Raw genomic sequence first — 24,245 nt, 5'->3', positions numbered from 1 at the left:
CAGAGCTGGAGGGTGTGTGGGGCAGAAGTGGTGGTTGTGGGGTGGGGGTGTGTGGGGCAGAAGTGGTGGTTGTGGGGTGTGTGGGGCAGAGCTGGGGGCTGTGGGGCAGGGGCTGGGCCGTGGGGTTCATGTGGGGCAGGGACAGGGGCTGTGGGGTGTGTGGGGCAGGTGGGGGGTGCAGGCGGCTGTGGGTCCGTGGGTCCGTGGGCAGCCCCGGGGGTGTCCCTAGGTCCAGCCCCCATAGCATCCATAGGTCCAGCCCCCATAGCATCCATAGGTCCAGCCCCCATAGCGTCTATAGGTTCAGCCCCCATAGCGTCCCTAGGTCTAGCCCCCATAGCATCCATAGGTCCAGCCACCATAGCATCCCTAGCTCCAGTCCCCATAGCATCCATAGGACCAGCCCCCATAGCATCCCTAGGTCCAGCCCCCATAGCATCCATAGCTCCAGTCCCCATAGCATCCATAGGTCCAGTCCCCATAGCGTCCATAGGTCCAGCCCCCATAGCGTCCATAGGTCCAGCCCCCATAGCATCCATAGGTCCAGCCCCCATAGCATCCATAGCTCCAGCCCCCATAGCATCCATAGGTCCAGCCCCCATAGCATCCATAGGTCCAGCCCCGCGTCCCCGCAGCGGCGCCCCCGCCATGGGGCTGCTGTCGGACCCGCACTGCCGGCGGGCGCTGTCCCGCCTGCTCCTGCGCCTCAACACCCCGCTCTGGTGAGTCACCCCGGCACCCGTGTCCCCCTGTTGACGCTCAGTGTCCCCCCCGAGCCCCGTGTCCCCCCGTGTCCACCTCTCGGGGCTCAGTGTCCCCCCCGAGCCTTGTGTCCCTCCGTGTCCCCCTGTTGACGCTCAGTGTCCCCCCCAAGCCCCGTGTCCCCCCGTGTCCCCCTCTCAAGGCTCAGTGTCCCCCCCAAGCCCTGTGTCCCCCCGTGTCCCCCTCTCGAGGCTCAGTGTCCCCCCTGAACCCCCTGTCCCCCCGTGTCCCCCTCTCGAGGCTCAGTGTCCCCCCCCGAGCCCCGTGTCCCCCCGTGTCCCCCTGTTGACGCTCAGTGTCCCCCCCGAGCCTTGTGTCCCTCCATGTTCCCCTCTCGAGGCTCAGTGTCCCCCCCTGAACCCCCTGTCACCCTGTGTCCCCCTCTTGATGCTCAGTGTCCCCCGCAAGCCCCGTGTCCCCCTGTGTCCCCCTCTCGAGGCTCGCTGTCCCCCCATGAGCACCGCGTCCCCCCATGTCCTCCCCATGTCCCCCCCTCAAGGCTCAATGTCCCCACTCAAGGCTTGGTGTCCCTCCCGAACCCCCTGTCACCCCATGTCCCCCTCTCGAGGCTCAGTGTCCCCCCCAAGCCCCATGTCCCCCGTGTCCCCCTCTCGAGGCTCAGTGTCCCCCTGAACCCCCTGTCCCCCCGTGTCCCCCTCTCGAGGCTCAGTGTCCCCCCTGAACCCCCTGTCACCCCGTGTCCCCCTCTCGAGGCCCAGTGTCCCCCCTGAACCCCCTGTCCCCCCATGTCCCCCTCTTGAGGCTCAGTGTCCCCCCCTGAACCCCCTGTCCCCCCATGTCCCCCTCTCGAGGCTCAGTGTCCCCCCTGAACCCCCTGTCCCCCCATGTCCCCCTCTCGAGGCTCGCTGTCCCCCCCCCGAGCACCATGTCCCCCCGCATCCCCCCGTGTCCCCCACTTAAGGCTCAGTGTGAGCCCTTTGTCCCCGTCCCCCGTGTCCCCCCGCCCTGTCCCCCTCCCCCAAGGCCCTGTGTGCCCCCCGTGTCCTTCCCTCCTGAGCCCTGTCCCCCTGAGCCCCGTGTCCCCCTGTGTCCCCCCCGTGTGCCCCCCCCGAGCCCCGTGTCCCCCCTGAGCCCTGTGTTGCCCCCTCAAGCTCCTTTGTCCCCCCTGAGCCCCGTGTCCCCCTGTGTCCCCCCCGTGTGCCCCCCCAAGGTCCCGTGTCCCCCCCTGAGCCCCGTGTCCCCCTGTGTCCCCCCCATGTGCCCCCCCGAGGCCCCGTGTCCCCCTGTGTCATCCCCGTGTGCCCCCCCGAGGTCCTGTGTCCCCCCATTTCCCCCCCTCACCCTGTGTCCCCTGTGTCCCCCCGTGTCCCCCCCTTACCCCGTATCCCTTGTGTCCCCACAGCGGCCTGAGTTACCTGGGGGGCTGTGCTGGTGTCCCCCCCTCACCCCGAGTCCCTCCGTGTGTCCCCCTCACCCCGTGCCCCCCATGTCCCCCCATCACCCCATGTTCCCCTGTGTCCCCCCCTCATTCCTGTGCCCCCCATGTCCCCCCTTCACCTCGTGTCCCCCTTCACCACATGTCTCCCTGAGTCTCCCCGTGTCCCCCCTCACCCCGTGTCCCCCCATGTCCCCCCTCACCCATGTCCCCCCCGGAGTCCCCCCATGTCCCCCCTCACCTTGTGTCTTCCCGTGTCCCCCTTTACCCCATGTGCCCCCAAGTCTCCTTGTGTTCCCCCCTCACCCCATGTCCCCCGTGTCCCCGCAGCATCCTGAGCTACTTGGGGGGCTCTGCTGGTTCCTGGCGCTGTGTCCCCATGTCCCCCCATCACTTCATGTCCCCCCCCTCACCCCGTGTCCCCCCCCCACCCCATGTCCCCCATGTCCCCCATGTCCCCCTGTCCCCACAGCATCCTGAGCTACGCGGGGGGGCTGTGCTGGTTCCTGGCGCTGTGTCCCCATGTCCCCCATGTCCCGCATGTCCCCCCGTGTCCCGCATGTCCCCCATGTCCCCCATGTCCCCCATGTCCTGCAGCGTCCTGAGCTACATGGGGGGGCTGTGCTGGTTCCTGGCGCTGTGTTCCCATGTCCCCCATGTCCCCATGTCCCCCATGTCCCCCCTGTCCCCACAGCATCCTGAGCTACGTGGGGGGGCTGTGCTGGTTCCTGGCGCTGTGTCCCCATGTCCCCCATGTCCCCCCATCACTTCATGTCCCTTCGTGTCCCCCTATCACCTCTTGTCCCCCATGTTCCCCCTCACCTCGTGTCCCCCTTCACCTCATGTCTCCATGTCCTCCCATGTCCCCCCCATGTTCCCCCTCACCTCGTGTCCCCCATGTCCCACATGTCCCCCATGTCCCACATGTCCCCACAGTGTCCTGAGCTACTTGGGGGGCTGTGCTGGTTCCTGGCGCTGTGTCCCCCCCTCACCACATGTCCCCCCATGTCCCCCCATCACTTCATGTCCCCTCGTGTCCACCTATCACCTCATGTCCCCTATGTCCCCCCCCCACCCCATGTCCCCCCTCACCTTGTGTCCTCCCTCACCCCATGTCCCCCCATCACTTCATGTCCTCCCATGTCCCCCTATCACCTCATGTCCCCCGTGTCCCCCCCCTCACCTCATGTCCCACATGTCCCCCACGTCCCCCTGTCCCCGCAGCGTCCTGAGCTACGCGGGGGGGCTGTGCTGGTTCCTGGCGCTGTGTCCCCATGTCCCCTATGCCCCCCATGTCCCCCCATGTCCCCCCATCACTTCATGTCCCCCATGTCCCCTGACCCCGCAGCGTCCTGAGCTACGCGGGGGGGCTGTGCTGGTTCCTGGCGCTGTGTCCCCATGTCCCCCCATGTCCCCCATGTCCCCCATGTCCCCCCATGTCCAGCAGCATCCTGAGCTACACGGGGGGGCTGTGCTGGTTCCTGGCGCAGTGTCCCCATGTCCCCCCATGTCCCCCCATGTCCCCCCATGTCCCCCCATGTCCCCCCATGTCCCCCCATGTCCCCCCATGTCCCGAGCTACGCGGGGGGGCTGTGCTGGTTCCTGGCGCAGTGTCCCCATGTCCCCCATGTCCCGCAGCGTCCTGAGCTACGCGGGGGGGCTGTGCTGGTTCCTGGCGCAGTGTCCCCATGTCCCCCCATGTCCCCATGTCCCCCCATGTCCCCTGTCCCCACAGCGTCCTGAGCTACGCGGGGGGGCTGTGCTGGTTCCTGGCGCAGTGTCCCCATGTCCCCCATGTCCCGCAGCGTCCTGAGCTACGCGGGGGGGCTGTGCTGGTTCCTGGCGCTGGCGCTGCCCCCGCTGGCGCCGCGCACGCACATGTCGGAGAACGCCATGGGCTCCACCATGGTGGAGGAGCAGTTCCCGCTGGCGCAGCGCGCGCTCAACTACGCGCGGGACTTCGCGGCGCACAAGAGGAGAGCGGGGTGAGGGGCGCGGGGGGGCTGGGGTGGGGGGAGATATCGGGGGGAGATGGGGAGTGTGGGGTGAGATGGGGAGTGGGGGTGATGGGGTGATGGGGGTGGAGGGGACGTGTGGGGTGAGATGGGGAAATTGGGGTGGGGGAATGTTGGGGAGGAGGGGGAATGGGGAGAATGGGGGTGATGGGGGAATATTGGGGAGAGAGGAGGGGGAATGGGGGGAGAATGGGGGAAATGGGCTGGGGGGAGATATCGGGGTGAGATGGGGAGAATGGGGTGAGCGGGTGAGGGGGGTGGAGGGGATGTGTGGGGTGAGATGGGGAAATTGGGGTGGGGGAATGTTGGGGAGAGAGGGGGAATTGGGGTGAGAATGGGGGGAATTGGGAGAATGGGGGTGATGGGGGAATATTGGGGTGAGAGTGGGAAATATTGGGGTGAGAGGAGGGGGAATGGGGGGAGAATGGGGGAAATGGGGTGGGGGGAGATATCGGGGTGAGATGGGGAGTGGGGGTGATGGGGGTAAGGGGGGTGGAGGGGACGTGTGGGGTGAGATGGGGAAATTGGGGTGGGGGAATGTTGGGGAGGAGGGGGAATGGGGAGAATGGGGGTGATGGGAGAATATTGGGGTGAGAGTGGGAAATATTGGGGTGAGAGGAGGGGGAATGGGGGGAGAATGGGGGAAATGGGGTGGGGGGGGAAATATCGGGGTGAGATGGGGAATACGGGGTGAGCAGGGAAGTGGGGTGAGGGGGTGATGGGGGTGGAGGGGACGTGTGGGGTGAGATGGGGAAATTGGGGTGGGGGAATGTTGGGGAGGTAGGGGGAATGGGGAGAATGGGGGTGATGGGGGAATATTGGGGTGAGAGTGGGAAATATTGGGGTGGGAGGAGGGGGAATGGGGGGAGAATGGGGGAAATGGGGTGGGGGGAGATATCGGGGTGAGATGGGGAGAATGGGGTGAGCAGGGAAGGGGGGTGATGGGGGGATGGGGGTGGAGGGGGCGTGTGGAGTGAGATGGGGAAATTGGGGTGGGGGAATGTTGGGGAGGAGGGGGGAATGGGGAGAATGGGGGTGATGGGGGAATATTGGGGAGAGAGGGGGATGAGGTGAGAGTGGGGGGACATATGGGGTGTGGGGGGGAAATATTGGGGTGCCAGGAGGGAAATTGGGGAGAATGTGGAAATGGGGTGGGGGGGAATTGGGGTGAGAGCTGGGTGAGTATTGGGGGGAGATGGGGAAATGGGGTGGGGGAATATGGGGCAAGGGGGGGAATTGGGGTGAGGGGGAGAATATGGGGTGATGGGGAAATGGGGTGGGGAGCGGATATTGGGGTGGGAGTGGGAAATATTGGGGTGGGAGTGGGGGATCTGGGGTGAGAGGAGGGGGAATGGGGGGAATGGGGAAATATTGGGGTGAGAGTGGGAAAATGGGATGTGGGGGAGAATGGGGTGAAAGAGGGGGGGAAATGGGGTGAGAGTGGGGACCGGGGGGAGAATGGGGTGGTGGGGGAATATTGGGGTGAGAGTGGGAAAAATGGGGTGCGAGGGGGAATTTTTGAGCTGAAACGGGGATTTGGGCGCGGTACCGAGGTTGGCAGGGAGGGTGTGGGAGCCCGGCCGGGGCGCTTCATCCCCCGCCGCTCTGGGTCCCCGTGCCCGTGGTGACACGGGAGGGTCCCCGTGCCCGTGGTGACAGGCGAGGGTCCCCGTGCCCGTGCTGGGGGTGACTCAGGAGGGTCCCCGTGCTGGGGGTGACATGGGAAGGTCCCCGTGGCGGTGGTGACACGGGAGGGTCCCCATGCCTGTAGTGACACAGGAGGGTCTCCGTCCCCATGGCAGCGGTGACACAGGAGGGTCGCCGTAGTGTGGGTGACGGGAGGGTCACCGTGGCGGGGGTAACAGGGGACGGTCCCCATGTCCATGGCGGTGGTGACACAGGAGGGTCCCCGTGCCCGTGGCAGTGGTGACAGGGGAGGGTCCCCGTGCCCGTGGCGGTGGTGACACAGGAGCATCCCCATGCCCGTGGCAGTGGTGACAGGGGAGGGTCCCCATGCCCGTGGCAGTGGTGACACAGGAGCATCCCCGTGCCCATGGCGGTGGTGACATGGGAGGGTCCCCGTGCCTGTGGTGACATAGGAGGGTCCCCGTCCCCATGGCAGCGGTGACACAGGAGGGTCGCTGTGGTGGGGGTGACTGGAGGGTCCCCGTGCCCGTGGCAGGGGTGACAGGGGAGGGTCGCTGTGCCCGTGGTGACACGGGAGCGTCCCCGTGCCCGTGGCAGTGGTGACGCAGAGGGTCCCCGTGCCCGTGGCGGTGGTGACGGGGAGGGTCCCTGTGCCCGTGGTGACAGGGCAGGGTCCCGGTGCCCGTGGTGACGGGCGGGTCCCCCGTGGGTGTCCGCAGGGGCATGCCGGTGGGCTGGCTGCAGCAGACCATGTGGCAGGTGGGGCTGGAGGTCCACACGCAGCCCTTCTCGCGCACGCTGCCCTTCCCCGACGAGGCGCGCGAGCGATACGTGAGTGCACCCCCTGCCCCCCGACGGGCTCACTGAGCCCTGTGCCCCATCCTGAGCCCCCTGCGCCCCATCCTGTGCCCCCTGCGCCCCGTCCTGAGCCCTGCGCCCCATCCTGAGCTTTGTGCCCCCCTGTGCCCCCTGCGCCCCATCCTGTGCCCCCTGCACCCCATCCTGTGCCCTGCGCCCCATCCTGAGCCCCCTGCGCCACATCCTGAGCTTTGTGTCCCCCTGTGCCCCCTGCGCCCCATCCTGTGCCCCCTGCGCCCCATCCTGAGCCCTGCGCCCCATCCTGAGCTTTGTGCCCCCCTGCACCCCCTGCGCCCCATCCTGTGCCCCCTGCGCCCCATCCTGTGCCCCCTGCGCCCCATCCTGAGCCCCCTGCGCCCCATCCTGAGCCCCCTGCGCCCCGTCCTGAGCCCTGCGCCCCATCCTGAGCCCTGTGCACCCCATCCTGTGCCCCCTGCGCCCCATCCTGTGCCCCCTGCGCCCCATCCTGAGCCCTGCGCCCCATCCTGTGCCCCCTGCGCCCCATCCTGAGCCCCCTGCGCCCCATCCTGAGCCCCCTGCGCCCCGTCCTGAGCCCTGCGCCCCATCCTGAGCCCTGTGCACCCCATCCTGTGCCCCCTGCGCCCCATCCTGAGCCCCCTGCGCCCCATCCTGTGCCCCCTGCGCCCCATCCTGTGCCCCCTGCGCCCCCCTGCACCCCCATCCTGAGCCCTGCGCCCCATCCTGAGCCCTGTGCCTCCCCCCGTTCCCCCATCCTGAGCCCTGTGCACCCCCATCCTGAGCCCTGCGCCCCATCCTGAGCCCTGTGCCTCCCCCCTGCCCCCCAATCCCGAGCCCCCTGCACCCCATCCTGAGCCCTGCACCCCCATCCTGAGCCCTGTGCCCCCTGCACCCCCATCCTGAGCCCTGCACCCCCATCCTGAGCCCTGTGTCCCCCTGCACCCCCATCCTAAGCTGGGGGGCTCCTTGTGCACCCCCAGCCCCCCATACCCCCCATGGGGTCCTTGTGCCCCCCCAAGACCCCTCCCAGCCCACAGGACCCCTGTCCCCACAGACGGTGTCAGACACCAGTATGTATGGGATTCTGCGGGCCCAAGCCCCCCATCCTGAACCAGGGGGTCCCCGTACCCCCCCAGCCTCCCATCCCAAGCCCTGTCCCCCATACCCCCCATATCCCCCATCGCCACAGATGGTGTGGGGCACCAACGTGTATGGGATCCTGTGGGTCCGCAGGGTGTCCCTGACCCCCCTGATCCCCCCATATCCCCACAGATGGTGTGGGGCACCAACGTGTATGGGATCCTGTGGGTCCCTGGGGGTCCCTGTGCCCCCTTGACCCCCCATTCTCCCCGTATCCCCACAGATGGTGTCGGGCACCAACGTGTATGGGATCCTGTGGGTCCCTGGGGGTCCCTGTGCCCCCTTGACCCCCCATTCTCCCCATATCCCCACAGATGGTGTCGGGCACCAACGTGTACGGGATCCTGCGTGCCCCCCGCGGGGCCAGCACCGAGGCGCTGGTGCTGAGCGCCCCGTGCAGCGAGGGGCCGCACAACCACCAGGCGCTGGGGCTGCTGCTGGCGCTGGCCGCGCACTTCAGGGGTGAGCACGGGCTGCCGGGCCGTGTGCCGGGGACCCTGGGCTGGGGGGGACGGGGAGAGCTGGCACCCGCCCGCCTCTGGCCTGGGGGACGGTGGTTGGGGGGCAGGATGGCGAGGGTTCTGCTGGGACTGCGCTGTGCTGGGACAGGGCTTGGGCTTTGCCAGGACAGGGCTTGGGCTTTGCCAGGACAGGGCTTGGGCTTTGCCAGGACAGGGCTTGGGCTTTGCCGAGACAGGGCTTGGGCTTTACCGGGGCAGGGCTTGGGCTTTGCCAGGACAGGGCTTGGGCTTTGACAGGACAGGGCTTGGGCTTTACTGGGGGAACAGGGCTTGGGCTTTGCCAAGACAGGGCTTGGGCTTTACCGGGGCAGGGCTTGGGCTTTGCCAGGACAGGGCTTGGGCTTTGCCAGGACAGGGCTTGGGCTTTGCCAGGACAGGGCTTGGGCTTTGCCGAGACAGGGCTTGGGCTTTACCGGGGCAGGGCTTGGGCTTTGCCAGGACAGGGCTTGGGCTTTGACAGGACAGGGCTTGGGCTTTACTGGGGGAACAGGGCTTGGGCTTTGCCAAGACAGGGCTTGGGCTTTACCGGGGCAGGGCTTGGGCTTTGCCAGGACAGGGCTTGGGCTTTGCCAAGAGAGGGCTTGGGCTTTACCGGGGCAGGGCTTGGGCTTTGCCAGGACAGGGCTTGGGCTTTACTGGGGCAGGGACTGATCTTTGCCAGGACAGGACTTGGGCTTTGCTGGGGCTGTGCTGAGTTTTGCTGGGGCTTTGATGGGACAGGGACTGGGCTTTGGTGAGACAGAGACTAGGATTTGCTGGGACAGGGACTGGGCTTTGCTGGGGCTGTGCCAGGTTTTGGTGGGGCAGGAACTAGTGTTTGCTGGCGCTGTGCTAAGCTTTGCCAGGGCTTTGCTAGAGCAGGGACTGGGCTTTGCTAGAGCAGGGACTGGGCTTTGCTAGAGCAGGGACTGGGCTTTGCTAGAGCAGGGACTGGGCTTTACTAGAGCAAGGACTGGGCTTTACTGGGAGGGCAGGGACTGGGCTTTGATGGGGCTTTGGTGGGCTGGGACTGGGCTTTACTGGGGCAGAAACTCGGCTTTGTTGGGACAGGGCCTGGGCTTTACTGGGTTTTGTTTTGGCAGGGACTGGGCTTTGCTGGCAATGTGCTGGGCACTGCTGGGCCTCTGCCAGGCTTTACTGGGGCAGGGACTGGGCTGTGCCAGGCTTTGTCAGGGCAGGAACTAGGCTTTGCTGGGGCTTTACTAAGGCAGGGCTTGAGCTTTGCTGGGGCAGGGACTGGACTGTGCTGGGTTTTGTTTTGGCAGCGCATGGGCTTTGCTGGGGCTTTACTAGAGCAGGGACTGGGCTTTACTGGGGCTATGCCAGGCTTTGGTGAGGCAGGAGCTAGGCTTTGCTGGGGCCGTGCTGAGCTTTGCTGGGGCAGGGCATGGGCTTTGTTGGGCCAGGAACTGGACTTTACTAGGGCAGGGACTGGGCTTTGTTGGAGCTTTACTAGGGCAGGGACTGGGTTTTGCTGGGGGGGCAGGGACTGGGTTTTGTTGGGTCACGGGCTGAGCTTTACAGGGGCTGTGCCAGGCTTTGGTGAGGCAGGAGCTAGGCTTTGCTGGGGCTGTGCTGCGTTTTGCTGGGGCTTTACTAGGGCAGGGCCTGGGCTTTGTTGGGCCAGGGCCTGGGCTTTGTTGGGCCAGGAACTAGACTTTACTGGGGCAGGGACTGGGCTTTGATGGGGGGGCAGGGACTGGGTTTTGCTGGGGGGGCATGGACTGTGGGCTTCTTTGGGTCATGGACTGAGCTTTACTGGGGCTTTGCCAGGCCTTGGTAGGCAGGAGTGAGGCTTTGCTGGGGCTGTGCTGAGCTTTGCTGGGGCTTTGTTGGGCCAGGAACTGGACTTTACTGCGGCAGGAACTGGACTTTGCTGGGGGGGGCAGGGACTGGGTTTTGCTGGGGGGGTCAGGGACTGGGCTTTGTTGGGTCATGGGCTGAGCTTTACAGGGGCTGTGCCAGGCTGTGCCGGGCCAGGAACTGGGCTGTGCCGGGCCAGGAACTGGGCTGTGCCGGGCCAGGAACTGGGCTGTGCCGGGCCAGGAACTGGGCTGTGCTGGGCCGGGAACTGGGCTTTGCTGGGCCGGGAACTGGGCTTTGCTGGGCCAGGAACTGGGCTTTGCTGGGCCAGGGCCTGGGCTGTGCTGGGCCAGGGCCTGGGCTGTGCTGGGCCAGGAACTGGGCTTTGCTGGGCCAGGAACTGGGCTTTGCTGGGCCAGGAACTGGGCTTTGCCGGGCCAGGTCCCGCCTGCCACAGCCACCGCGTTGTCCCCAGGCCAGATCTACTGGGCCAAGGACATCATCTTCCTGGTGAACGAGCACGACCTGCTGGGCATGGAGGCCTGGCTGGAGGCGTACCACGGCGTCAACCTCACCGGTGAGGGGCGCGGGGGCCGCGGCTGCGCCGGGGGGCTGCCGGCGCTGACACCGCCGTGTCCCCGCAGAGGTGCAGTCCTCGGGGACGCCGGGCCGCGCCGGCGCCATCCAGGCGGCCATCGCGCTGGAGCTGAGCAGTGACGTGGTGACCAGCTTGGACGTGGCCGTGGAGGGGCTGAACGGGCAGCTGCCCAACCTCGACCTGCTCAACCTCTTCCACGCCTTCTGCCAGAAGAACGGGCTGCTCTGCACCATCCAGGGCAAGGTGGGACCTGCGGCTGACGCACCGGGGCCACCGTGGCCTGCCTGGTGTGGCCAGGGGACCGGGGCAGTGACCAGCGCTGTGCTGGGACCTGGGGGGCCAAACCCGAACCCTGGGGTCCCCTCACACCAAGAAACCCTTGAGGTGCTGGAGCGAGTGGAGAGAAGGGAGCGGAGCTGGTGAGGGGCTGGAGCACAAGTGTGATGGAGACTGAGGGAGCTGGGGGTTCAGCTGGAGAACAGGAGCTGAGGGGAGACCTTCTGATCTCTGAACTGCCTGAAAGGAGCTTGGAGCCAGGGGGGTCGGGCTCTGCTCCCCAGGAACAAGCGCCAGGAGCAGAGGAAACGGCCTCAAGTTGCCCAGGGGAGGTTGAGGTTGGATGTGGGAACAATTTCTTCCCCAAAGGGCTGTGGGGCATTGAACAGGCTGCCCAGGGCAGTGCTGGAGTCACCAGCCCTGGAGGGATGTGCCCCCTGCACCCCCATCCCAAGCTGGGGGGTCCCCGTGTCTCCCCCAGCCCTCCATACCCCCCAAGGGGTCCTTGTGCCCCCTCCAGACGGACACGAGGTTCTCAGGACGTGGGGCAGGGACAGGGCGGGTTGTGGTTGGACTCGGTGATGTTGAGGGGCTCTGTCACAGGGTGACGTGGTGACACAGTGACACAGTGATGTGGTGATGCAGTGACATGGTGATGCGGTGACACAGTGACGTGGTGACGCAGTCATGCAGTGACACAGTGACACTGTGATGCAGTGACACAGTGACATGGTGACACAGTGGTGCAGTGACACGGTGATGCAGTGACACAGTGATGTGTTGACGCAGTCATGCAGTGACACGGTGGTGTGGTGACACAGTGACACAGTTATGTGACGCGGTGACGTGGTGGCGTGGTGACACAGTGACGTGGTGATGCGGTGATGTGACACGGTGATGCGACACGGTGACGTGGTGACGTTGTGACACAGTGATGCGGTGACGCAGTGATGTTGTGACACAGTGATGCGGTGACACGGTGACATGGTGACGCAGTGACATGGTGATGTAGTGACACAGTGACGTGGTGACGTAGTGACACGGTGACGTGGTGACGTAGTGATGCGGTGATGTGGTGATGTGACACAGTGACGCAGTGACACGGTGACACAGTGACCCAGTGATGTGGTGACGCGGCAACGCAGTGACACGGTGACGTGGTGACGCAGTGACACGGGGACATGGTGACGCAGTGACACGGGGACACGGTGATGCAGTGACACGGTGATGCAGTGACACGGTGACGCGGTGACGCAGTGACACGGTGACGCAGTGATGCAGTGACACGGTGACACAGTTACACGGTGACATGGTGATGCGGTGACGCAGTGATGCAGTGACATGGTGACACAGTGATGCAGTGAAACAGTGACACGGTGACGCAGTGACGCGGTGACGCAGTGACGCGGTGACACGGTGACGCGGTGACACGGTGACGTGGTGATTCGATGACACGGCGATGTGGTGGCACAGTGACGCGGTGACGCAGTGACATGGCGACGCAGTGACACGGTGACGCGGCGATGTGGTGGCACAGTGACGTGGTGACGCAGTGACGTGGCGACGCAGTGACGCGGCGACGCAGTGACACAGCGACGCAGTGACGCGGTGACGCGGCGATGTGGTGGCGCAGTGACACGGTGACGCAGTGACGCAGTGACATGGTGACGCGGTGACGCGGTGATGTGGTGGCACAGTGACACGGTGACGTGGTGACGCAGTGATGCGGTGACGCGGTGATGTGGTGGCACAGTGACACGGTGACGCAGTGATGTGGTGACGTGGCAATGTGGTGGCACAGTGACGCGGTGACGCGGGTGACATGGTGACGCAGTGACGCGGTGATGCAGTGACGCGGTGACGTGGCGATGTGGTGGCACAGTGACACGGTGACGCAGTGACACGGTGACGCAGTGACGTGGTGACATGGTGATTCGGTGACGCGGCGATGTGGTGGCACAGTGACACGGTGACGCAGTGACGCGGCGATGTGGTGGCACAGTGACATGGTGACGCAGTGACGCGGTGACACGGTGACGCGGTGACACGGCGATGTGGTGGCTCAGTGACACGGTGACGCAGCGCCCCGGTGCCCTGTCCCGCAGCTGCCGCGCTCGGACTGGGACTCGGTGCCCGGGTACCTGCACAGCCTGCAGACGCTGCTGCTCATGGTGCTGGCGCAGGCCTCGGGGCAGCCGCGTGGCGACCACGGGCTGTTCCTGCGCTACCGCATCGAGGCCGTCACCCTGCGCGGCATCAACAGCTTCCGCCAGAACAAGTACGACATGGCCACCGTGGGCAAGTGAGTACGGGGGGTCGCGGGGGGCCCCGGGGGTGCCGGCAGCCCCCTGGCCGCTCCGCTGCCCGCAGGACGCTGGAGGGAATGTTCCGGAAGCTCAACAACCTCCTGGAGCGCCTGCACCAGTCCTACTTCTTCTACCTGCTGCCCTCGCTGTCCCGCTTCGTCTCCATCGGCATCTACATGCCGGCCTTCGGCCTCCTGCTCCTCGTCCTCATCCTCAGGATATCCTTGTGCTTCACGGGCCCGGGGGCAGACGGGGACGCGGGTTTTAGTGGCGATGGCTTCGGACTAAACCAGGGAGATTTAGGCTGGGTAGCAGAATTCCCAAGGTCCAACCTCAGCCGTCATACGGCACTATGAACAGCACCGAGGTAAGTATCGTAGGTTCATTATAAAGATGCAGGTTTGCCGGTTCTACGCACAAAAAGGCCGGAGAGGAGCTGTTCTGCTCAAATGTTCTGCTTAATGGGAAAAATCGTGCGGTTATTTGTGCAGGAAGGGAAATACCATCGTAAATAATAGCGCCCTGAAACGATAGCATCCTAACAAATATTGCCCTGAAACAATATTGCCCTGAAACGATATTGCCCTGAAACAATAGCATCCTAAAAACTACCGCCCTGAAACAATATTGCCCTAAAAAGTATTGTCCTGAAAATATCACCCTAAAAACACCCCTCTAGTAGATGTTAATGCTGATGCTTTTAGTGCCAGATTGCGGATCTGGAGGGTTTTTCTGGAGGTTGGGTGAAGCAGCTGCCAACAAAGGGCTTGATGGGGAAGGAGGGACAGAGATTTCAGTAGCGATGGGACGGGGGGTGATGGTTTTGAGCTGAAACAGGGAGATTTGGGTGATAAAAGGGATTGTTGCGGTGAGGGTGGTGAGCCCAGCCCGGGTACCCGGAGCGGTGGTAGATGAACCATCCCTGGGACACCCCAGGCCGGGCTGGACGGGGCTCTGAGCACCCTGAGCTGGTGGGATGTCCCTGGGGGTGCACCGGGTGACCTTGGGGGGTCCCGTCGCCCCAAAGCTTTCCGTGGTTCTGTGGTCGTGCTGGGCGCGGGGGGGCTGGGGGTGTCCGCCTCCCCGGCTGCTTTCCCTGACGGCCACGCGCTGGACCTGTGGCTGAAGCTCAGCAGGAGCGAGCCGGCCGGCGCCGAGCGGCTCTGGGACGGGGACCGGGCGCCCGGGGAGGTGAGAACCGCCACCCCCCCGCCGCTGGGGTCCCCCCGTGTTCCCGTGACCCCCCCATGTTCCTGTGACCCCCCCGTGTTCCCCTGACGCCCCCGTGTTCCCCTGACCCCCCCTGTGTTCCCTGACCCCCCCTGTGTTCCCTGACCCCCCCTGTGTTCCATGACCCCCCCGTGCTCCCTGCCCCCCCACCCCGTGCTCCCTGCCCCCCCGCCCTGTGCTCCCTGACCCCCCCGCCGTGTTCCCTGCCCCCCCCAATGCTCTCTGCCCCCCCCAATGCTCTCTATGCCCCGCCATGCTCTCTGCCCCCTCCCCATGCTCTCTGCCCCCCCCCGTGTTCCCCGACCCCCCCCCGTGTCCCCTGAACCCCCCCTGTCCCCTGACCCCCCCATTCCCTGACCCCCGTGTCCCCTGAACCCCCCATGTTCCCTGACCACCCCCCCGTGTCCCCTGACCCCCCCCGTGTTCCCCGACCGCTCCCCGTCCCCTGAACTCCCCGTGTCCCCTGAACTCCCCGTGTTCCCTGACCCCCGTGTCCCCGAACCCCCCGTGTCCCCTGACCCCCGTGTCCCCCGAACCCCCCGTGTCCCTGACCCCCGTGTCCCCTGAATCCCCCATGTTCCCTGACCACCCCCCCCGTGTCCCCCGACCCCGCCGTGTCCCCCGACCCCGCCGTGTCCCCCGAACCCCCCGTGTCCCCCGAACTCCCCATGTCCCCTGCCCCCCGTGTCCCTGCCCCCCGTGTTCCCGCAGGAGCCGCAGCCGGGGCTGCTGGCGCTGGTGCCGCCGGTGCTGATCTGCCACGCCGCCGGCGTCGCCCTCTACTACCTGCCGGTGCTGGGGCAGCACGTGGCCACCCAGCACTTCCCCGTGTCCGAGGCCGAAGCCGTCGTGCTCACCCTCATCGCCATCTACGTGGCCGGCATGGCCCTGCCCCACAGCACGCACCGGTGACTGTCACCCCCTGGCCCCATGCGGCTCATTGTCACCCTCCTGTCCCCGGGGGGCTGATTGTCACCCTCTTGTCCCCATGGGGCTGACTGTCCCTCTGTCCCCATGGGGCTGACTGTCACCCTCCTGTCCCCTTGAGGCTGATTGTCACCCTCCTGTCCCCGGGGGGCTGATTGTCACCCTCCTGTCCCCATGGGGCTCATTGTCACCCCCCTGGCCCCATGGGGCTCATTGTCACCCTCCTGTCCCCGGGGGGCTGATTGTCACCCTCTTGTCCCCATGGGGCTGATTGTCCCTCTGTCCCCATGGGTCTGACTGTCACCCTCCTGTCCCTGTGGGTCTGACTGTCACCCTCCTGTCCCCTTGGGGCTGATTGTCACCCTCCTGTCCCCGGGGGGCTGATTGTCACCCTCCTGTCCCCATGGGGCTCATTGTCACCCCCCTGGCCCCATGGGGCTGATTGTCACCCTCCTGTCCCCGGGGGGCTGATTGTCACCCCCTGGCCCCATGGGGCTCATTGTCACCCTCCTTGTCCCCGGGGGGTGATTGTCACCCTCCTGTCCCCATGGGGCTCATTGTCACCCCCCTGGCCCCATGGGGCTCATTGTCACCCTCCTGTCCCCGGGGGGCTGATTGTCACCCTCTTGTCCCCATGGGGCTGACTGTCCCTCTGTCCCCATGGGGCTGACTGTCACCCTCCTGTCCCCATGGGGCTCATTGTCACCCTCCTTTCCCTGGGGGGCTGATTGTCACCCTCCTGTCCCCATGGGGCTCATTGTCACCCTCCTGTCCCCGGGGGCCTGATTTTCACCCTCCTGTCCCCGGGGGGCTGATTGTCACCCCCCTGGCCCCATGGGGCTCATTGTCACCCTCCTGTCCCCGGGGGGCTGATTGTCACCCTCCTGGCCCCATGGGGCTGACTGTCCCTCTGTCTCCATGGGGCTGACTGTCACCCTCCTGTCCCCTTGGGGCTGATCATCCCCCTGTCTCCATGGGGCTGTCACCCTGCTATCCCTGCAGGGCTGACTGTCACCCTCCTGTCCCCATGGGGCTGATTGTCACCCTGCTATCCCTGCAGGGCTGATTGTCACCTTCCTGTCTCCATGGGGCTAATTGTCACCCTGCTATCCCTGCAGGGCTGATTGTCACCCTCTGTCCCCATGGGGCTTATTGTCCCCCCCAGTGCCTGTGGGGCTGCTTGTTCCCCCTGTCTCTATGGGGCTGATTGTCACGCTCTTGTCCCCGCTGTCCCTGGCTGATGTCCCCATCCCGCAGGGTGCTGTTGAGGGACAGCAGTGCCTGGAGCTGATGTCCCCTGTCCCAGAGCTGATGTCCCTGTCCCCAGTGACGTCCCCATCCCGCAGGGTGCTGTTGGGGGACAGCAGTGCCTGGGGCTGATGTCCCTGTCCCCAGCTGATGTCCCTGTCCCCACAGCTGATGTCCCCGTCCCACAGGGTGCTGTTGGGGGACAGCAGTGCCTGGGGCTGGTGTCCCTGTCCCTGGGCTGGTGTCTCTGTCCCCAGCTGATGTCCCTGTCCCCAGTGACGTCCCCATTCCACATGGTGCTGGCGGGGGACAGCAGTGCCTGGGGCTGGTGTCCCTGTCCCCAGAGCTGATGTCCCTGTCCCCAGTGACGTCCCCATCCCGCAGGGTGCTGTTGGGGGACAGCAGTGCCTGGGGCTGGTGTCCCTGTCCCCAGCTGATGTCCCTGTCCCCAGTGACGTCCCCATCCCGCAGGGTGCTGTTGGGGGACAGCAGTGCCTGGGGCTGATGTCCCTGTCCCTGGATTGATGTCCCCTGCCCTGGCTGATGTCCCTGTCCCCAGTGACGTCCCCATCCCACAGGGTGCGGTCGGGGGACAGCAGTGCCTGGGGCTGGTGTCCCTGTCCCAGAGCTGATGTCCCTGTCCCCACTGATGTCCCCATTCCACATGGTGCTGGCGGGGGACAGCAGTGCCTGGGGCTGGTGTCCCTGTCCCTGGGCTGGTGTCTCTGTCCCTGGGTAGATGTCCCTGTCCCCAGTGACGTGCCCATCCCGCAGGGTGCTGTCGGGGGACAGCGGTGACCGCGGCTGGATGACGCTGAAGCTGGTGGCCCTGCTGGCGCTGGCGCTGCAGCTGACGTGCCTGGCGCTGCTCAACTTCTCGCTGGGGTTCCTGCTGGCTGTCACCATGGTCCCCGCCGCCGCCGCCGTGCAGCCCCGCGGGCCCAGGTCAGGGTGACAGGGGACACGGGGGTGTCCCTGGGGTAGGAGTGCTGTGGGGACACTGGGGCTGTCGCTGGGGTGGGGGGTGACAGGGGGCACTGGGGCTTTCCCTGGGGTGGGGGTGCTGTGGTGACACTGGGGCTGTCCCTGGGGTGGGGGTGTTGTGGGGACACTGGGGCTGTTGCTGGGGTGGGGGGTGACAGGGGACACTGGGGCTGTCCCTGGGGTGGGGGTGCTGTGGGGACACTGGGGCTGTCGCTGGGGTGGGGGTGCTGTGGTGACACTGGGGCTGTCCCCGGGTGGGGGGTGACAGAGGACACTGGGGCTGTCGCTGGGGTGGGGGGTGACAGGGGACACTGGGGCTGTTGCTGGGGTGGGGGTGCTGTGGGGACACTGGGGCTGTCCCTGGGGTGGGGGATGACAGGGGACACTGGGGCTGTCCCTGGGGTGGGGGGTGACAGGGGACACCGGGGCTGTCGCTGGGGTGGGGGGTGACAGGGGGCACTGGGGCTTTCCCTGGGGTGGGGGGTGACAGGGGACACTGGGGCTGTCCCTGGGGTGGGGGGTGACAGGGGACACTGGGGCTGTCCCTGGGGCACTGCCAAGGGAACACGGGGGCACACGGGGGTCTTGCTGAGGGGATGCTTGGGCTACATTGGGGTCTCCCCCATTCCCCTGTGTCACCCCCCACCCCAACCAAGGTGCTGCTGGGGGACGTCAGAGGGGCACAGGGGTCTCTCCCCAGGGCCAGGGGACACCAGGGGACCCCAAGCTCTGTCCCTGGGGTGATGCCAGGGGGATGCTGAGGGTACATTGGGTGGACAACGCAGGGTCTCCCCCATGCCCCCACTGACTGTGTCCCCCGTGCAGGGTGCTGCAGGGGACACTGCAGGGTCTCCCCCGTGCCCCCACTGACCGTGTCCCCTCCCCAGGGTGCTGCTGGGGACACTGTGGGGACACTGCAGGGTCTCCCCTGTGCCCCCATTGACCGTGTCCCCTCCGCAGGGTGCTGTAGGGGACACTGCAGGGTCACCCCCTTGCCCCAGCTGACCGTGTCCCCTCCCCAGGGTGCTGCAGGGGACACTGTGGGGACACTGCAGGGTCTCCCCCATGCCCCCACTCACCGTGTCCCCTCCGCAGGGTGCTGCTGGGGACACTGTGGGGACACTGCAGGGTCTCCCTGTGCCCCCATTGACCGTGTCCCCTGCGCAGGGTGCTGTAGGGGACACTGCAGGGTCACCCCTGTGCCCCGACTCACCGTGTCCCCTCCACAGGGTGCTGTAGGGGACACTGTGGGGACACTGCAGGGTCTCCCCTGTGTCCCCTCCCCAGGGTGCTGTTGGGGACACTGCAGGGTCACCCCCGTGCCCCCGCTGACCGTGTCCCCTCCGCAGGGTGCTGTAGGGGACACTGTGGGGACACTGCAGGGTCACCCATGTGCCCCTACTGACTGTGTCCCCTCCCCAGGGTGCTGTAGGGGACACTGTGGGGACACTGCAGGGTCACCCATGTGCCCCTACTGACCGTGTCCCCTCTGCAGGGTGCTGTAGGGGACACTGTGGGGACACTGCAGGGTCTCCCTGTGCCCCCACTGACCGTGTCCCCTCCGCAGGGTACTGCTGGGGACACTGGGGGGACACTGCAGGGTCTCGCCCGTGCTCCCGCTGACCGTGTCCCCTCCTCAGGGTGCTGTAGGGGACACTGTGGGGACACTGCAGGGTCTCCCCCGTGCCCCCACTGACCGTGTCCCCTCCGCAGGGTGCTGTAGGGGACACTGTGGGGACACTGCAGGGTCTCCCCTGTGCCCCTGCTGACCGTGTCCCCTCCTCAGGGTGCTGCTGGGGACACTGTGGGGACACTGCAGGGTCTCCCCGTGCCCCCGCTGACCGTGTCCCCTCCCCAGGGTGCTGTTGGGGACACTGCAGGGTCTCCCCCGTGCCCCCGCTGACCGTGTCCCCTCCCCAGGGTGCTGTAGGGGACACTGGGGGGACACTGCAGGGTCTCCCCTGTGCCCCCACTGACCATGTCCCCTCCCCAAGGTGCTGTAGGGGACACTGGGGGGACACTGCAGGGTCTCCCCTGTGCCCCCACTGACCATGTCCCCTCCCCAAGGTGCTGTAGGGGACACTGGGGGGACACTGCAGGGTCTCCCTGTGCCCCCACTGACCGTGTCCCCTCCCCAGGGTGCTGTAGGGGACACTGTGGGGACACTGCAGGGTCTCCCCTGTGCCCCCACTGACCGTGTCCCCTGCACAGGGTGCTGTAGGGGACACTGTGGGGACACTGCAGGGTCTCCCCCGTGCCCCCACTGACCATGTCCCCTCCCCAGGGTGCTGTAGGGGACACTGGGGGGACACTGCAGGGTCTCCCCGTGCCCCCGCTGACCGTGTCCCCTCTGCAGGGTGCTGTAGGGGACACTGTGGGGACACTGCAGGGTCTCCCCCGTGCCCCCACTGACCATGTCCCCTCCCCAGGGTGCTGTAGGGGACACTGTGGGGACACTGCAGGGTCTCCCCGCGCCCCCGCTGACTGTGTCCCCTCCCCAGGGTGCTGCTGGCGGCGCTGCTGGTGCTGGCGACGCCGGCGGTGACGCTGCTGCTGGGCATCTTCGTGCAGCGGGAGCTGGTGGAGGCGCCGGCGGCGCCGGGCGAGGGCTGGCAGCTGTTCCTGGCGGCGCTGGCGCAGGGGCTGCTGCTGCACCACCTGCACGGGGCCTTCCTGGCGCCGCTGCTGGCGCTGGCCACGTACCCCTGCTGGCTGCTGCTCTGGAACGTGCTCTTCTGGCGGTGAGCCGCGGACACACCGACACCCGGCACGCCACGGAGCCACCCGGGGAGCCGCCGAGGGACTCACCCGCCGACAGACACACCGACAGACCCACGGACAGGCGCATGGATGGAGCCACGGACAGACCCACGGACAGACCCAGGGATGGAGCCACGGACAGAACTATGGACAGATCCAGAGATGGATCCAGGGATAGAGCCACGGAGGGATCCACCCATGGACAGACCCACGGACAGACCCAGGGATGGAGCCACGGACAGACCCACGGACAGACCCACGGACAGAACTATGGACAGATCCAGAGATGGATCCAGGGATAGAGCCACGGAGGGACAGACCCACGGACAGGCCCACTGATAGACCCACAGACAGACACATAGACAGACCCACAGACGGACCCTCAGATGGATCCTCGGACAGAGTCATGGAGGGACCCACCCACAGACGGATCCACAGACAGACACATAGACAGACCTACAGAGGGACCCACTGACAGACATACAGACAGACCCACATATGGATCCGGGGATGGAGTCATGGAGGGACCCACGGACAGACACATAGACAGACCCACAGACGGACCCACTGACAGACGTACAGACAGACCCTCAGACGGATCCAGGGATGGAGCCACAGAGGGACCCACCCACAGATGGACCCACTGACAGACATACAGACAGACCCACAGATGGACCCACGGACAGACCTACAGACAGACCCTCAGATGGATCTGGGGATGGAGCCACAGAGGGACCCACGGACAGACACAGACAGGCCCACAGACGGACGCACTGACAGACGTACAGACACGCACAGATGGATCTAGGGATGGAGTCATGGAGGGACCCACCCACTGACAGACCTACAGACAGACCCACAGATGGACCCACTGACAGACATACAGACAGACCCTCAGATGGACCCACTGACAGACCTACAGACAGACCCACAGATGGACCCACTGACAGACCTACAGACAGACCCACAGATGGACCCACTGACAGACATACAGACAGACCCTCAGATGGACCCACTGACAGACATACAGACAGACCCTCAGATGGATCCAGGGATGGAGCCACAGAGGGACCCACCCACAGACGGACCTATGGACAGACCCACAGATGGACCCACGGACAGACGTACAGACAGACCCTCAGATGGATCCAGGGATGGAGTCAAGGAGGGACCCACCCACAGATGGACCCACAGACAGACCCACAGACAGACCAACTGACAGACACATGGATGGACCCACTGACAGAGTTACAGACAGACCTACAGACAGACACATGGACAGACACACAGATGGACCTGCTGGCAGACCTGCAGACAGACACATGGACGGAGCCACGGACAGACTGACACACAGACCCACAGGTGGACCCATGGACAGACCCACAGGCGGAGCCACTGACAGACCTACAGACAGACCCATGGACGGACCCACAGACAGACCCCAGACCCATGGACAGACCCACAGATGGAGCCACTGACAGACCTACAGACAGACACATGGACAGACCCACAGATGGAGCCACTGACAGACCTACAGACAGACACATGGACGGACCCACAGACAGACCCCAGACCCATGGACAGACCCACAGGCAGAGCCACTGACAGACCTACAGACAGACCCATGGATGGACCCACAGACAGACCCCAGACCCATGGACAGACCCATAGGCGGACCCGCTGACAGACCTACAGGCAGACACATGGACGGACCCACAGACAGACCCCAGACCCATGGACAGACCCACAGACGGACCCGCTGACAGCGTCCCCATCCCCCAGGCCAGGGACAGCAGCCCCAGCTCAGCCCCCCATGGAGGCAGCGGGTCCTGCCCTGGGGGGCAGTGGGGACCCCCGTGGGGGGGTGGGGAGCCCGGGCTGGTCAGGGGCCGTGTCCCAGCCCCTGTGTGGCTGTGGGGACACCAAGTGCCACCAACCGCCCGGGAGGTTCCATTAAACCCCAGATTCCCTGCAGCTCCGTGCAGTTACAGCAGAGACCTGGCACAACCGCCAGCTGCGGCGTAAAGACCCAGCGAGGGCTTAACAGCAAAACCCGCCGGGTGCTGCTGCTGTGAGCCCGGAACGGAGGGAGAGAGGGGGAGGGAGAGACGGGTGAGCTCAGCCCAAGGTCAGTGTCACCGTCCTGGTGAGCTCAGCCCAAGGTCAGTGTCACCGTCCTGGTGAGCTGAGCACAAGGTCAATGTCACTGAGCCGGTGAGCTGAGCCCGAGGTCAGTGTCACTGTCCCAGGTGAGCTGAGCCCAAGGTCAGTGTCACTGTCCCAGGTGAGCTGAGCCCAAGGTCAGTGTCACTGTCCTGGTGAGCTGAACCCAAGGTCAGTGTCACTGAGCCGGTGAGCTGAGCCCGAGGTCAGTGTCACTGTCCCAGGTGAGCTCAGCCCAAGGTCAATGTCACTGTCCTGGTGAGCTCAGCCCAAGGTCAGTGTCACTGTCCCCGATGAGCTCAGCCCAAGGTCAGTGTCACTGTCCCGGGTGAGCTGAGCCCAAGGTCAATGTCACTATCCTGGTGAGCTGAGCCCAAGGTCAGTGTCACTGTCCCAGGTGAGCTCAGCCCAAGGTCAGTGTCACTGTCCCAGGTGAGCTCAGCCCAAGGTCAGTGTCACTGTCCTGGTGAGCTCAGCCCAAGGTCAATGTCACCATCCCCAATGAGCTCAGCCCAAGGTCAATGTCACTGTCCCAGGTGAGCTCAGCCCAAGGTCAGTGTCACCGTCCTGGGTGAGCTGAGCCCAAGGTCAGTGTCACTGTCCTGGTGAGCTCAGCCCAAGGTCAGTGTCACCGTCCTGGGTGAGCTGAGCCCAAGGTCAGTGTCACTGTCCTGGTGAGCTGAGCCCAAGGTCAGTGTCACTGTCCCGGTGAGCTCAGCCCAAGGTCAGTGTCACTGTCCTGGTGAGCTCAGCCCAAGGTCAGTGTCACTGTCCCGGTGAGCTCAGCCCAAGGTCAGTGTCACCATCCCCAATGAGCTCAGCCCAAGGTCAGTGTCACTGTCCCAGGTGAGCTCAGCCCAAGGTCAGTGTCACTGTCCCGGTGAGCTCAGCCCAAGGTCAGTGTCACCGTCCTGGTGAGCTCAGCCCAAGGTCAGTGTCACCATCCTGGTGAGCTCAGCCCAAGGTCAGTGTCACTGTCCTGGTGAGCTCAGCCCAAGGTCAGTGTCACTGTCCCAGGTGAGCTCAGCCCAAGGTCAGTGTCACTGTCATGGGTGAGCTCAGCCCAAGGTCAATGTCACCATTCCCAATAAGCTCAGCCCAAGGTCAGTGTCACTGTCCCAGGTGAGCTTAGCCCAAGGTCTATGTCACTGTCCCAGTGAGCTCAGCCCAAGGTCAGTGTCACTGTCCCGGTGAGCTCAGCCCAAGGTCAATGTCACCATTCCCAATGAGCTCAGCCCAAGGTCAGTGTCACTGGCCTGGATGAGCTCAGCCCAAGGTCAGTGTCACTGTCCTGGATGAGCTCAGCCCAAGGTCAGTGTCACTGTCCCCAATGAGCTCAGCCCAAGGTCAGTGTCACTGTCCCGGTGAGCTCAGCCCAAGGTCAGTGTCACTGTCCCGGTGAGCTCAGCCCAAGGTCAGTGTCACTGTCCTGGTGAGCTCAGCCCAAGGTCAGTGTCACTGTCCTGGTGAGCTCAGCCCAAGGTCAATGTCACCATCCCCAATGAGCTCAGCCCAAGGTCAGTGTCACTGTCCCGGTGAGCTCAGCCCAAGGTCAGTGTCACTGTCCTGGTGAGCTCAGCCCAAGGTCAGTGTCACTGTCCTGGTGAGCTCAGCCCAAGGTCAGTGTCACTG

General features: G+C 65.4%; 1 protein-coding gene across 1 annotated transcript; it reads left to right on the top strand.

Moving 5' to 3' along the window:
• The first annotated feature begins 127 nt into the window (after nt 1-127).
• On the top strand, nt 128-22,424 carry GPAA1 (glycosylphosphatidylinositol anchor attachment 1). Its single transcript, XM_065054711.1, has 13 exons — nt 128-349; nt 590-722; nt 3,964-4,143; nt 6,540-6,651; nt 8,112-8,259; nt 10,597-10,698; nt 10,766-10,962; nt 13,101-13,297; nt 13,366-13,519; nt 14,409-14,492; nt 15,243-15,439; nt 17,481-17,651; nt 20,192-22,424. The coding sequence occupies exons 2-13, from the start codon at nt 649-651 to the stop codon at nt 20,433-20,435; spliced, it is 1,860 nt and encodes a 619-aa protein (XP_064910783.1). The 5' UTR covers nt 128-349; nt 590-648; the 3' UTR covers nt 20,436-22,424.
• Nucleotides 22,425-24,245: the final 1,821 nt, after the last annotated feature.

The sequence above is a fragment of the Columba livia genome, chromosome 2 (assembly GCF_036013475.1).
Source record: "Columba livia isolate bColLiv1 breed racing homer chromosome 2, bColLiv1.pat.W.v2, whole genome shotgun sequence".
In the NCBI taxonomy this organism is placed as follows: Eukaryota; Metazoa; Chordata; class Aves; order Columbiformes; family Columbidae; genus Columba; species Columba livia.
This window is presented reverse-complemented; position numbering and strand designations above follow the sequence as displayed.

What these genes read in the sequence shown, in the direction of transcription:
- GPAA1 (XM_065054711.1), top strand. Translation starts at nt 649, where the DNA reads ATGGGGCTGCTGTCGGACCCGCACTGCCGGCGGGCGCTGTCCCGCCTG. An exon ending in ACGAGGCGCGCGAGCGATAC is followed by an intron (nt 6,652 to 8,111) that starts GTGAGTGCACCC and finishes ATATCCCCACAG; the next exon opens with ATGGTGTCGGGCACCAACGT. An exon ending in CTGCCCCACAGCACGCACCG is followed by an intron (nt 15,440 to 17,480) that starts GTGACTGTCACC and finishes CCCATCCCGCAG; the next exon opens with GGTGCTGTCGGGGGACAGCG.